This window comes from Perna viridis, chromosome 5 (genome assembly GCF_037379345.1).
Source record: "Perna viridis isolate PV_CMFRI_1.1 ecotype Kerala chromosome 5, ASM3737934v1, whole genome shotgun sequence".
NCBI classification, from domain to species: Eukaryota; Metazoa; Mollusca; class Bivalvia; order Mytilida; family Mytilidae; genus Perna; species Perna viridis.
In genome coordinates, this window is record NC_142449.1 from 32,391,979 (window position 1) to 32,406,770 (window position 14,792).

Below are 14,792 nucleotides of genomic sequence, written 5' to 3' on the forward strand. Positions count from 1 at the left end.
AAACCTTAATCTATATTTATGAAGCGCAAAATGATATTCTCTTTTTTGATAGTTTTCACGATGTATTGTTTTGTTTTTTTTTTCCTATTTGCTGTTTTGTGTACTTATAGTTAACCTTGTTGCGTACAAGTACGATAACGCAATATATATGAAAATGTCATTGCCAACGGTTATTTTAATATATGAATATATATTTCCATATATTTGTCATGTATTAAATTCAAGGACGCCGTATTTTTTATGACGCGAAGGATCATGGATTCCATATGAAATTGTGTGTGTTGTTTAGTTATAGGCCCGATTAATAATTCGGGCTTTTTTATCATATTTATCAAAATTTGCGGTATTATACTTAAAAAACTTAGGGTTTATTCCTGGTATTTCACATTTTAGAAAATCTTGGTAATAAATTTGGTTTCTTATTTCGATAGTTTTGTTTTGAGTACTTTTTGTATGCAATTCATCTTGGATTTTTAACTTCTTATTTGTTTTATTATAATGCTACTGGTGTTACTCCTTGAAACACGTTTACAGCATACCGATATAAAATATACATGTGTATATTGTATTTTTCTACCCCGGACTTGACTTTTTATGAGCAACTCTGTGGATGTTTCTAGAGAAGCAGAGGACGCTTACCATACCGGTGCACCTGGTTCATGCTCCAAGTTTTTAGTGGAGTCAGAGTTACTAATTTACTTTGTATGTATTATGTTGGTTATTTTATGTTCTTTGTTGTGTTTGTCTGTTTTCTATGTCTGGTCTTTGTCCCTGGATTACATTCTTTTGAATTCTGCTAGAATCTTGTTTCCCTTGATAACTCTTGTAGTATATGTTTTTCATGTATTTAGGACAGGCATATTCGGTAGCTTTATTTGGCAAAACAATGCTGTGTCCAAGTGAAACATGTTCTCTGACATGGCCCTCGAATGTGTACGGTGCTTCTACGTAGCCTTGGGCCAGTACGGCTTTCATTGGTCCAATACAAGGTCTAGCTATGATTGAACACATTCATTTTTTTTTAAATATCATCACCGTTGACCTTTTCGTTTTCTTTCCGTTATTGTGATTACGACCAACACGGTAAAAAAGTGAAAGTGTTCATGAAAGAGTAATCAAGGGAACCAATGTTATAGCGGTAATCAAAAGAATGTAAACAGACGTACACAACAAAGAACAAAGTAACTAAAATCACAAATACAAAGTAACAAAAGCAAATGACTCCACTAAAAACCTGGAGGAAAACTGTTGTTTAATGGGGATTGTTCTTTCTTTAATTTTTGACCAAATTTGCGATAAACCAACTTTTATATTTTGGGCAGTTTACGCTTTATGAATCGCGAAAAGCTTTAAGAACAAGAGCCAACTGTCCCAAAGTTAGTTATGCATACATCTCTAGGCATGAAAAGCAATTCGTATACACGTAATTTAATTTCTAATCGTTTCCATTCCAATTTAAGACTTGATCCTTCATCAAAACTCGTTATTTTTTTATTATTTAATTTTTCCGGCGTGCTGAATAGTCATCGTTTATAACATCATAGTATTAAGTTAATTTATACAAAACAATCCAAGTTGCCCAAAGAGAACCAATCAAGTAGTTGGCTTATTAAAAATAAAAATAAATTCCGATTTTCTCACATATATTGTGTGTTTCACGTGTAGAATAGGTTATCGTCTTTGGCAGCATTTATCACGTTCCAGATTTTTCTTTTAAGTTCGTCAGTACTGAACGATATGAATACTCAAAACACATGGAACAATAAGACTAACGATAACACAAATTAAACAACACGAAAGTTGTTATTTTGAGATCCAGACAGACAAGCATGTGTGCTTCTGAATTCCGCATAACTTCGCTCTTATCGTTCGTCAGTCGTATGTTTGAAAAACGATGGCTAATGTTGTTAATTATGGTTGTTTATCATTATATATCGGTAGTTCATGTAAATATAAAACTACGTTCATGGGTACATGTACACTACATGTAGGCACGAGCGAAGTGAATGATACAATATGTCAAACGTGTACAGTGTGCCATTGCGTACATTTGATGGTATTTGCTAATTCCGTATTTACGGTCATTCTTGTTTCCCGGGAAGACATTGTAATTCTACTGATTATTATATGTGTACTGGTAATTCAGAAATTATTGCGAGGTTTTTATTGTTGCGATAAATGTGACTGAATTAAAATTGCAATAACTAAAAATTATGACGTAATGACATAATTAATGTGGACATTTTCTCACAATCGCAAAAATACCCCAAAAAAAGTCGCTTTATTGACTAAAATGACAAAATGCAATATTTAATGCAGGTAATAATTTCTGAATTTACAGTATTTGACTTTTGACGGATGTTGCTAAGACAAATCAAACCTCTACGTCTAACTATGCCCCGCCAATATGTAGTGCGATAATTTAAAACATTTCCATCGATTTAATAACGCTTCATTTAGCTTTGATTATTTCAAATTTTTTTCGCTTCAGAGTTCAGAAACGTTTTAAAAAACCGAACAAGGGTGGGAGGAGCCTATCTTTGATGTGTGAAAAAATATCTTAGCACGGCGTCAGGCATATCTAAAGGTTTATACGACTTCCGGTTTTTATCTGTTCCTTGGCAAAAATGAATTAAAGCAAGGGACGTGTAAGAATTTATAAATGAGTAATCAAACTGGTACTGATCTCATCTAAGTATGGAAAACCAGTTCAAAGTCCACAGAATCCTATGATGACACGCGCATGAGTTATAGTCGAACTGAACTCTTTTTTGTATCACCCGATCATATGACCGGGCTAAGGGTGAATCGGCACTACCGGCTTTCAAGCGAAAAGTATATAAAAACCACGGACGCCATCTCGCTGTAGCCCGTCTTGATGGCATTACATAGTTTACAATTACTACACCCACTTCACTGGTCAAATGCCACCTGAATATAGTTTGCTATTTTACACATAGTGGACATATACGAAATTCTCAGCATGCAACAACATGCAGTAGAGCTTAGATATTTTACAGAATGTTTTATCCTATAGTTCTATAGCGCGAATACCATTTTCATCTACTTCCTGTTTACGGAATACTTATTATTTTGCACTTAGGTGACATAAGGAAAATTTTATAGGATGTTTTATCATATAGTACTATAGTGTGTGTACAGTTTTCATAACTGTAGCTCATCTACTTTTTGTTTACTGAATTCTTAGAAAGCAGGCGACACTTCTTCCCTGGAAGACTCTATCTAGTTATGTATATATGTACATACGTGTTTCTACAGATAATAAACGCTTAAATACTTCATTTTGTATTTTTTATATTCCTCAAACAGAAGGATATTTATTTCTAATGCAATATTTTTAACAAAAATACAACCGATATAAAAAGAATTTTACGAAATTTGGTATGTAAGCTATTGTCATCACTTTGCGTCCGACGTCGGCGGCGGTTCCACAAACTTCTAGTTTATATTTCAAAAACAAACGGCAATTCATTATGGTATTAAGTATATCAGTTCTTACAATAAAAAATCTCACAATATTTTCTAATATCCAGATATACCTAATTATGTACTGTTATGCTGAAAAATTGGGATCATATAACCCATTTTTCATGCTAGATTGACTGGACATTTTTGCAATCATCAGGCGCGTAGCTGAGGCCAAATTGAAGTGTAGGCAAAATTACGGCAGGGGGTCCAGGGGGCGAAGCTCCGCGGGGATAGCGTTTTAGAGCATTATTTATGCCTCTCCTGGATGTAATTTATCTAAAAAAGAAAAAAAAAATTGGCAAAATTAAGTGCAGGCAAAAGCTTTTTTGCCTAACGGCAGCTACGCGCCTGATCATATCGATGTAGGTCACTTTTTATGTCCTCCCAGGTTTCTCAGATATTAGATATGCTACCACCATATTTAAGTTGATGAGTATGTCAACAAACCACCTAAAATATGTCTAATGACACACAAATAACACTTCATTCAGAGTCAAGCTTAAGTCTCGGCAAATTGTTTACATGGAGAAGTAATTAACTGTCACATCAACCTTACTTCGATGAATATTTCCTCTCAAAATAGTATCAAACATACTTGTAGACCAGATGAGAGCAACAACTAATTATTTTACAGAATTATTAGGGCCTCCACAAAAAGTGGCAGTCGCCGTATAGTAACTCCTCTGTACGCCCGTCCGTTACACAATCTTGTCCCGACTGTAACTTTTGCATGTGGATAGATTATCTTAGACAAATTGTCGCGTACCATTAATGATGACTGTTATGCTGAAAAACTGGGATATCATATAACCCATTTTTCATGCTAGATTGACTGGACATTTCTTGTCCCGGCTGTAACTTTTTGTCTTGCGTGATAGGCATTTGATATTTTGCATGTGGATAGAACAACTTCAGATGAAGTATCGCATACTATAGCTGATTACCCTGAGTTTTGTCAGGACCCTCAGAGATGGTTCCCATTTCATCGATGCCCTAGTTGCCTAATAAAATTATTGCTAAAAGAATCTGTGCAATTACCAACCTAAATTTAATTCTACCAAATTAGCAAATTTCTAATTATCTTGACCTACACATTATATATGTGAGCTAACATATTTGTCAGGCAAGTTTTTTTGGAAAGCTAATATTTGTATAAAAATTACTTTCGTTGTTTCGAACAATGGCGTTTGGTTTTTAGCATTGCCTCAGTCTTGGTCGTTTTAGATTTGTTAGCGAAATTTGAAGCACGTTCTTTCAGCTTTCAATAATAAAGGTAAAATACAAATGTTCTGCCCATTTACTGAAAAAGGTCTGATTAAATACTATTTATGGTCTTAAAAAACTGTCCGATCACTTTGAAAGTACCAATACTTAATTTCTAAAAATAAACATAGTCGTACAATACAGGTATATGTAAATGTCGGTGGAGTAAAATAGTCGGTATTCTAATGGGTTCAGCCCCGTGCAGGTCCGGGTGTTAAAAGAATAGGCCTGCAGCAGCGCTAAGCTTGTCGTAAAAGGCGACTAAATAGTGCTCAGAAACCTAGCCGGGGGCTAGGGCGCTTTGCCCACAGAGCAACTGGGATGTGTGCCCCGGATGGTGGAATAGGGTACTTTTGGCGTGTTACGTGCTGGTGTTGTCAGGCTATAATACGGAAAACCTGGCCGCAAACCATAGTGGTGCACCGTGTTGGGAAAGATGCCACGTTCCTTGCACGTAAAAGAACCCTACTGTGGTATTCTTCCGGAGTATGAACCATAGGGCTCCGCCACAGGAGGCTAAATTGCCCGACCCTACCCACCTCTCCCTATTTCCAGTGCCAATCAAAATTTGTCGATCCCATTGTCCTTGTGTCCCATCCCTTTTTCATTTCATCATCATTTCATGTTCATTTTATCATCAATTTCATTTCATCGTCTGAATATAGCTGAAATATTGGTGCTCAGACGTTAAACCCCAACAAACAAACAAACAAACAAACTAATGGGTTCAAGGTTTGTCATGTACTTGAAGTATCTCATAGCTGTCTTCGTTGCGAGAAATGTTGCTTTTTTCTTTTAATATGGATATGTACTGTTGAAAATAGATATCACGTTTTTCTGATGATATGCCATTACTGTTAAAATGTTGTCATAACCTTTAAGGGTGAACATCAACTATATTAGTATTGTCATGTAGATATACATTGACAGAGTGTTATGCGATTTTACAATAAGTTTTCGTTTATCATTTAGACATGTTTTCTTCTAATTAATGTGTCCATATTTTCGTACAACCTCGATTTTACGACCAGGGGTTAAATGTGGATACTGACGTACTGACGTACTTTTACCCTATGCAGGGTGTCATACAAGTTGAATAAAGGGCTCTTACAATTTATTATATCTTTAGTTTTTCGATTTGTTGATACTTGCCCAATTGAAATTTCGCTTATTTTTACTTCCTTTACTTCCTTGTATATGATAGAAGTAACAGGAAATGGATTGTTGAAATTCTGTTCAGAAGAATCTCCTAGTATTATAAAATACGTAGTTAGACACATATGGGTGTACCATCATATTCTTGGCAACCAAGTAGGCTGATTTTTTATCTCCTAAAATTTAACGTCATGATAGTTTCCTTAGTGTGAAAGAAATATAGTGAAAGCGTAATCAAGGAAACCAAGGTTAAAGCGGTAATCAAAAGAATGTAATCCAGAGACAAAGACCGGACATGGAAAACAGACATACACAACAAAGTAGCTAAAATCATACATACAAAGTAACTAAAACCATACATACAAAGTAACAAAAACAAATGAGCAACTCGGACTCCACTAAAAACGGAGCAATGACCAGGTGCACCGGTAGGGTAAGCGTCAAAATATCAAAAACCACCAATATATTTTGTTTGAAAATTGTTTAAAAAAAACATATCCCAAATTAGTTAAATCATTTTGCAACTTGTAGTATAAGTGCTGAATATGGCGTTTCTGCTAATAGGTTTTTTTTATTATGATCTTTGTTTTTCTTGTTCTTTTCTATAAGATGAATGATATTGCTATAGATTCGATGTTTTTATAGCCTCCAAAATTTCCCAATTTAAAGTGTGAAGGGGTAGTTTTGAAAAAAAAATGCAGAAGTATATTCAAACGCAAAAACACCCTTTTGACATTCACCATTAACATTGTAGATTGAAAGACTAGGCGATCCACAAGTATGGTTAGATGCAGCAACACAAATATTTTATTCTTTTGGTTTAGGATTTGGAGGTCTAATTGCATTTTCAAGTTACAACCCAAAGAATAACAATTGCCAAAGAGATGCCATTATTGTGTCGTTAACAAACTGGTTCACTGCACTGTTTTCATCAACTGTTATATTTTCTGTCCTGGGATTTAAGGCCACCCTTATGTTTGAAACATGCCAAGACAGGTAGGACTGATACTATTTTTTAAACATCATCAATAGTACACAAAAAAACTTTTTTCTAATACAGCAATTTCCTCACAGCAGTTAACATATGAAACAGTAATTCTCACAGTTACTTCGGCACTAATAAATAAAGCACAGATAAAGAAAGCTCAACTAATTGTTAAACAAGTACTATCTTTAAAAAAAAGATAGCCGACGCAGTAAAATTTGTTCTTTTTACACATAATTTTCTACATTTTATTCAGGAAATAACACATGGCACGCCATTTCGATTTTCGATAGTTTTTTTTCGAACGTCACTAAGTTATCAGTATTTGGCCAATCGGGAAATCGTGATCAGGTGACTTGCATTTCCATGGAAGCGCGTCTTTAAGGTCAAAGGGTAAAAAGCGAAACTAGACCGACTGCGTCCGAAAAAACAAGTACTTAGTTTTTTGACCACCAGTGGTGAGTATAATGAACTGGAATGGCAATTTTACCAAACGACACTTTTAGGGTGTATCACATTTTTCAGATTTTGCATGATTCTTACAAAGACAGCTACTTAAGTATTAATGGTGGTGGCAATAACCTTCACAGTCCCGATTCAAATAATGTCAAAGATAACAACGTTTTGATCAAATTTGACAGAGAAATTCTATTATAAGGATTGTTTTAAACTTTTGACCAAGATTTGCTTGGATAACCTAATTGGGGATATTTTCCGCTTGGACACAATCCATAAATTTTTTTTATCAAATAAAGTAAGTCGAATGTAAACTTAATCAATTCCTTTATTCATAACTAGTCATTTATTTTAGAAACATAAAGCAGATTTTACACATGTATCCAGATGTTAATGCCAGCCAGTTAACGAGGGATGTTTATTTACAAGAATACCAAACAAATTCATCTATAACAAATGTTTTGTTGAATGAAACTCTAATGGGTAAAAAGTTTTGGCTGTGTGACTTGAAGGAAGATCTTAATAAGGTAAGTGTGAAAAATGAATCCTCATGTATTGTATTTTTCTGTTCTCCTAAATTGCTTCAATTTTACACTCTTCGTGTTTCAATATAATAGTATATTAAATCCTTTTCAAAAAAAATGATAAAGAAAAACGTATTGATGGTAAGAATCGAAGTAATGCACAACTAGACAAAAAAGGGGGAAACAATCTTCAAGTTAAATTATATCAACATCAATTATTTTTAAGTGAATGAACAGTAGAACATTCTCTAGTTAGTAAACACACAAAATACTCCTTAAGAGTTTAAATAGGAACCAAATTTCACCCAGTATTAACTTGGAAGCGTCCAAATAAAAAGACTTGATTTAAATCTCTTCAAAAAACATCTTCGTTTGTAAAGAAAGATTTTGAATGCGGATCAACGTGGGCGAAAATATTTAATTATTTTTCTAAATAACAGAAAATCGTTCATCTATATCAAATATGACCTCATTTCAACAAGGAAGTCACACTTAAGTTAGGCATTTAATATTATAGATTTTTTCAATGAATTATTTTTAATGCTCAACCTTTTAACACTTGAAGAAATGATTGCCAACCCCTGACATAACCATCATCTTAGATGGTGTCTATGGGAGAAAATATCTGGTTTGCTTGCGTAACTATACAAGAAGCACAAGAAATGGTGGTACGGGCTACCTTTTACCATACAAAAATACCATCATTCATTTGACATACCCAGTGCACCCCCTCAGTAGGGTATGTAAGTCTCGTCATGTGACCCCGAGATTGGGTCCTAGTCTACCATTCAAAAGCATGGAGACTTGTCATTTAGAGAAAGTTGAGTTCAGTGTTGAGGGCAAAACATCTTTTTATGTTAAAAAGACCGATAAAAAATAACAAATATCTCTTTCTACATGATAAAGGTATTAAGAAAAAACAAAAAATAGAAGATTTTGCATTGTTATACAGCGTTTCGAGTACCTGGAAGTAAACAATAAAATGCCGTTCGGTCTTCGGTTTTCAATACGTTCTACGTTGTAAATTCCGGTAAAGAAAATGAAAATAGAACGAGACTTACATACCCTATAAATTGTTCAACTAAGCATAAGTTGCATTAAACCAATTTCCTACTTATTCAACTTCTTATAGTCCTTTTCTTAAAAGTTTTCTCAATCTCCATACTGTGTATGGAGACAACTCTTGTCTGAGATGAAAAGTATTTGACGGTCTGAAGAAAAAAAAAATGGTATCTTTTTCAGGCAGCTGAAGGCACCGGTCTTGCGTTTGTAGTATTTACTCAGGCAATAGTGGAGTTTGGTCCATCTGCTCCATTCTGGTCTATTATCTTTTTCCTAATGTTACTATCATTGGGTATTGGTAGTGAGTTCGGAACTCTGGAAGGAGTAACGACTTCTATTTACGATATAAGGAGTGTACCTATTCTTCAGAAGAAGTGGCTTGTGTCAGGTATACATTTAAATTTGTCTTCAAGTGGTATAAACACATTAGTTTTCTAATCAGTTTAATGATCAGTTTTGGAATAAAATGACCGGACTTGATAACTAAATGAGTGATTTGTCACTACAAAAGTCTTAAAATGTGTTGTTTTTTTTTGTTTCACAATAATACTGAATGTTGGTTCCTCGCTTACCTTTGCTCTATGTTGATAACACTTTATCAACGTCGTAATGTTTTCACTTTAGACATTGTGAGTTTTATATATAACAAAAAATAAATATTTTAACATTTATTATTTTTATCAAGGAATTCTATGTCTTATCAGCTGTTGCATTGGGTTGATATTTGTGCTGGGGAGTGGATCATACTGGGTTGCACTGTTTGACTCTTATGCCGGATCTTTTCCATTGATTACAGTAGCTCTTTTTGAATCGATATCAATTGGATGGGTTTATGGAGTAGATAGGTAAGTATTCTAAACATCATATTTTAAATGAATTAATAAATGAATAAATACACACATCTTATAAATACATATCTGAATTTCATTTTGCAAGCTTTGAAATATATTGCTTTTAATGATTAATAATAATTGAACATCGCAAATTGCATCGGTCGCATTAAGTCTGCAATGAAAGTAATTAAATGTAGTTGCTATCGGATTACCTTTTTGATATCTCTAAATAAGTATCTGATAAGACATAACAAGATGGGGATGCATAGAAGAGGATCCTCATATTATCATAATAGGCACTGTTTTTCGCTTTTTCTGTGGATTGAATATTTTGTACACACCTTAAGTTTCCCGTTCAATTACATGATTTTTTCTATACAAATAATGAAAACAAAAAGACATTAACATATGGTACATCAAGAAATCAAGTCGCTTGGTTGCATGTTGAAATATCTCTATTTAAAGACCACAAGAAAATTATTGGCGGTCGTATAACAATGGTAAAAATATTGTAAGAAGTCCTTTATGTAAAAACAAAATATGTTCGCATCTAAGTGCATATTTTTTTTCCTCAATGAGTCCAATTTTCTTATTTTGTGAATATCAGGCCAGATACAAACGATTGGTGAAATTTATTTTGATTACATAATATTCTGTACCACCATGGTTAGACCTGGATTGAATTAGGGGTTATGACCTATGCTATTTATGTTATAGGGACTGAAAACCAATTTTTCCTTTTTGGAACAATATCATGGGTAAAAGTACATGGATTTCAATATTATTTATCATAATAACCCCATACTGCAAAAGAAATGTGATAAATGAATTGTGGTTTATATCCCATTCTATTTAGTAAAAGGGATAAAATATGGGAGCAAGAAGAGAGCATTCGAAACTTTGTATCTTATTTATGTATATTTTAATGGACCTCTCTATAGTTATATCTTTGTCACCTAAGTAGAAAGGTATTGATTAAGAAGAAGTGATCAGTGACGAAAAGGGGCAAAAAATCAACATTTGTTGTTTTTAGTTCGGACAGTAATATGAAGCAGAATGAATGGGAAAAGTCAATGTAAAATAAATATTTTTTAAAGACTTTAAACGGAGATCATTTTGATTTTGCAAACTCATTATATAATAACTTTAATCAGACAACTTATTTTGAAATATTATTATCTACTCAACAAATAAACTGCAAGTTAAAATCACATCAAAAATTCAAATAAGTGATCTCGTTTTTTTTATTTTTGCGATTCTTATAATTAGGTGAACAGCTAATTATGCTTGGGTCTATTTAAAGCAGGGGATGATTTCATACGTACTAAAAAAAAACTTTCTCCGTTCATTTTCTTGGATCTCCTTTATATCATGAAATATGTTTTGACTGGTTATAGTTTAAAACATTTTGGTGGAAATTTTTTTCGTACTCTTCTGTAATGTAGTCGAACACAACAACCAAGATTTATGTATTGATATCTCAAGTGACCAACTTTCATTTGCTCTCTTATTATCGAATACAATTTCTATGAAGCCATCTCAGCGATTTCCAATCAACAAAATTTTAGGATTAAGCAATGAATTAATCACTAATCATGAGCTTCTGTCTTGTTTTAATGCAGAGCTGAACTTATTAAGTGTCCGTGCACCATTATAATCAAGGAAAACAGACAAAAGATTTTCCATATTTTGCTGGACCATTGAGTTGCAATCTCATTAAAATGCACTGCAAAATGAACATTTCAAGGGCCGGTAACTCTGTCAAAAATATAATTTTTCTAAGGTTCTACTGAAAAAATTCTGAGCTAATCCAATGATGCAGAGATCAAATAATGGTCTTCTCAAATAGAGAAAGCATCCTTGAGTGATATTTTATTGTCAGATCGGTGAGGTTTTGACATGCATGTTTCTGATTTTCCCATTTTGCCGGACTATTACAAACACTTACACTTAATAATAAATCAGAGATGTGGGGCTATTCCTTATGATCAAAAGGAAATTATAACGAGAATGGATATGGTGAATATATCAAATAAAGGTAACAACCAAATTACCGAACACTTATCCGATACATAATCAGGTAAAATTGATATTACACAACCGGAGCAGCTTGTACAACCGTGACAACAACCCCATCGTGATGCAAAATGTCAGCTCAAGGCCACCCATAGGCTTCAATGATTAACGAGGAAATCGGTAGGCTGCTGCTTAAGGATGTTTATCCTAAACTATTGATTTCAAATCTTCTTAAAAAGTTTTCTGTCAAATCACGGATAATTATAACTTTCAAAACGATATGACATAAGAATTTATCGTAGATATTCACCTTTTTCAGGTTTGCAGATGATGTTAAAAATATGATTGGCAGTCCAATTAGTGTTTATTGGAAAATTTGTTGGAAGTTTATAGCCCCTTTCATGATAGCTGGTTTATTGTTAGCAACATTCATCAGTAAAATGGTTAAACCAATAACATATACTGCTTACGATAGAACAATTGTAAGTATTGCTGTCTTAAACATTTTCTTGTGACAAACATTAGACACAAATTCATTTGTAGACATTAAGTAATGATTTCGATTTACCTGAAATTTTTTTTGAAGTAAATATTTGACGAAAATTTTTAATTGTAATTACTAAATTCAGTTTCCACCTGTGTGTAAACTAAATTTTGTACTTTTTGAATCCTTTGAAATTTGACATTTGGCATTTGGAAATGTTGTTCAATAATCACTAATTTAACATTAATTTTAGTATTCACATTGCCAAATGGATTATTTTGCAGATATATGCATTTTTCTAGTGTTAAGCAAGTTCATGAACCAGTTTGGTTTTATTTTACTATCCCAAATAAAACAAAACAAATCATTTCACGTATTTAAAAATAGTCTGTTTTTCCACAGAATGTAGACTTCCTCATGAGCGAATAATAAATTACAGTTTCTGATCTATATGGTGTTCCATTGTTGTAACATTTACCATCAAACGGATATTTTGACACTGTAAATGTCAAACAGGATAAATGTGTACGTGCTTACATGCAGTACATTTATATGCATTTTTGTTTATCTTTAACTTTATGTCCCATTAAAATAAAGCGAGCTTTTATTATAGCAACTAATTTTCTTAGCATAGATTTAATATTGGGAAAAGGTATTATAAGCCACATGTTTAAATGATACCATACAGACGTATTTTCTATGTAAATCCCAAGGAAATCAAAGCTTAAATGAAATTCGATATCGGATGTATAAAGAAGACGAATTAAGTACCATTCTGTATAAGAAAAAGGCTGTTGGTAGCATATCTGTTTTCTTCAATGTAGTCTTATTTAGTTCAAATATATTCAATACATGTAGAATACAACCGAAATGCTATTACAAATATATTCTGAAGCCTCTGTGACATAGACATGTTTTACTGCTTATACAGGGACAAAGTGCGGAAACATTTTCCCGCCATTTTTGTAACTGTTCATTTCAGCTAAATATGATCTATCAATATTCTATTAAAGGCAAATTCTTTGATTGTTATTTTTATATGTTGTGTGGTATAGATACTTGGATAAGACATGTACATTGTTTTGTTTTCTTCATATGCCACACTATATAATCATTTGAAAGAACTCACTGAGAAATTTACTAAAAGATAAAACTAATATTAAACTAGAAGTGTCATATTTTAAGTAATTAATTATTAATAGAATATATCACTATTAAATGGAGAAAAATCTTTCTACTAATTCAATGTATTTATATTTCATATGTTTAACATCTAAATTATTATTATAGGCAGAGCCCCATGAAGCATCTTATCCATGGTACGCTGGTATGATTGCTGCATTCCTTGTATTGAGTTCTGTTCTCTGTATACCAGGCAATGCATTATTGCGAAAGTTTGGAATATTAAAAATGAGCTATTCAAAGAAAGTCCAAGCAGATATGCATGGTGTGACTAGTTCGACTGTCGCCTTTACAAAGGCAGCGGACGGCGACGATGAAGCCGACAGCGACTCTGGACATAATTCTGATGAAGTTAATGTAACCTCACCTTTTCTCAATAAGGATGATACAAGTTGTGCCATAGAAGAAGATCAAACCGTAAAATTATGATTACACAAACAATGCACTATTTTAACATTCATTCAGGTATAAAGGGGTTATCAAGGGAACCAAGCAGAAATCAAAAGAATGTAATCCAGGAACAAAGACCAGACATAGAAAACGGACAAAAACAACAAAGAACACAAAGTAACTGAAATCATACATACAAAGTAACAAAAGTAAATAAGCTACTCGGACTCCATTAAAACTGGGAGCTTGGACTAGGTGCACCGGTAGAGTAGACGTCCTTTGCTTTTCTAGAAACACCCTCCGAGTTGTTCATAAAAAGTCAAGTCCTGGGTTGAGGAAAGAGGAAAGGAAAACTATGACACGATGAGCAAATCAGTTTTCATGGTGCAGATGGATACACTGTAACGGTCCATAACGTAAAGTTAGATTATTGTAGCATAATATTAACATGAAACTCGAAAAATATAATCTAAATTAAGGAAATATATCTCAAAAATACAAAGGGTGAGACGATACACCTTTTTTGACTGTAAATCATAAGAAAATTTTCACATTTCAGTTCATGATGCTTCTTAACGTTTGTTTCCTCTAATGAAAATGATATAGCTTTATTAATGAATGAATGTTATATAGTATAAAGTATCCTGCAATCATGTTAATATGCAACCGGAAGTCAAGAACGTGGGGAAAAGGTGATGAGAATGAAATAAGAGTGGAATATTATTGAAAAGTTGAAGATTAGTATACTAGTGAAATGTTGGTGTGGAATCTTTGGAAATTTCAGTTTAAACGAATATAAATTTATTTGATTTGTAGTAAGCCGTCTGAATCGTGGGTTATATTTAGTAACCAGGGGAAATATACCGCAGATAACAGCTCGTATCATCGTTACTTTTGAAAGACAAAAGTTTGGTTAACAAAGCATCCTTTGAAAGTTAATCCGTAAACAAAAA

General features: G+C 33.2%; 1 protein-coding gene across 1 annotated transcript in view; it reads left to right on the forward strand.

Moving 5' to 3' along the window:
• LOC148617110 (sodium- and chloride-dependent transporter XTRP3-like) overlaps positions 1-14,792 on the forward strand; it is a 33,130-nt gene extending 18,338 nt beyond the window's left edge. Inside the window, exons 4-9 of the mRNA XM_088584432.1 lie at positions 6,662-6,903; positions 7,704-7,875; positions 9,115-9,322; positions 9,620-9,779; positions 12,103-12,265; positions 13,558-14,792. Coding sequence (XP_088440558.1) covers positions 6,662-6,903; positions 7,704-7,875; positions 9,115-9,322; positions 9,620-9,779; positions 12,103-12,265; positions 13,558-13,878 — 1,266 coding nt within the window. The 3' untranslated portion in view covers positions 13,879-14,792. The remainder of the gene's footprint in view (positions 1-6,661; positions 6,904-7,703; positions 7,876-9,114; positions 9,323-9,619; positions 9,780-12,102; positions 12,266-13,557) is intronic.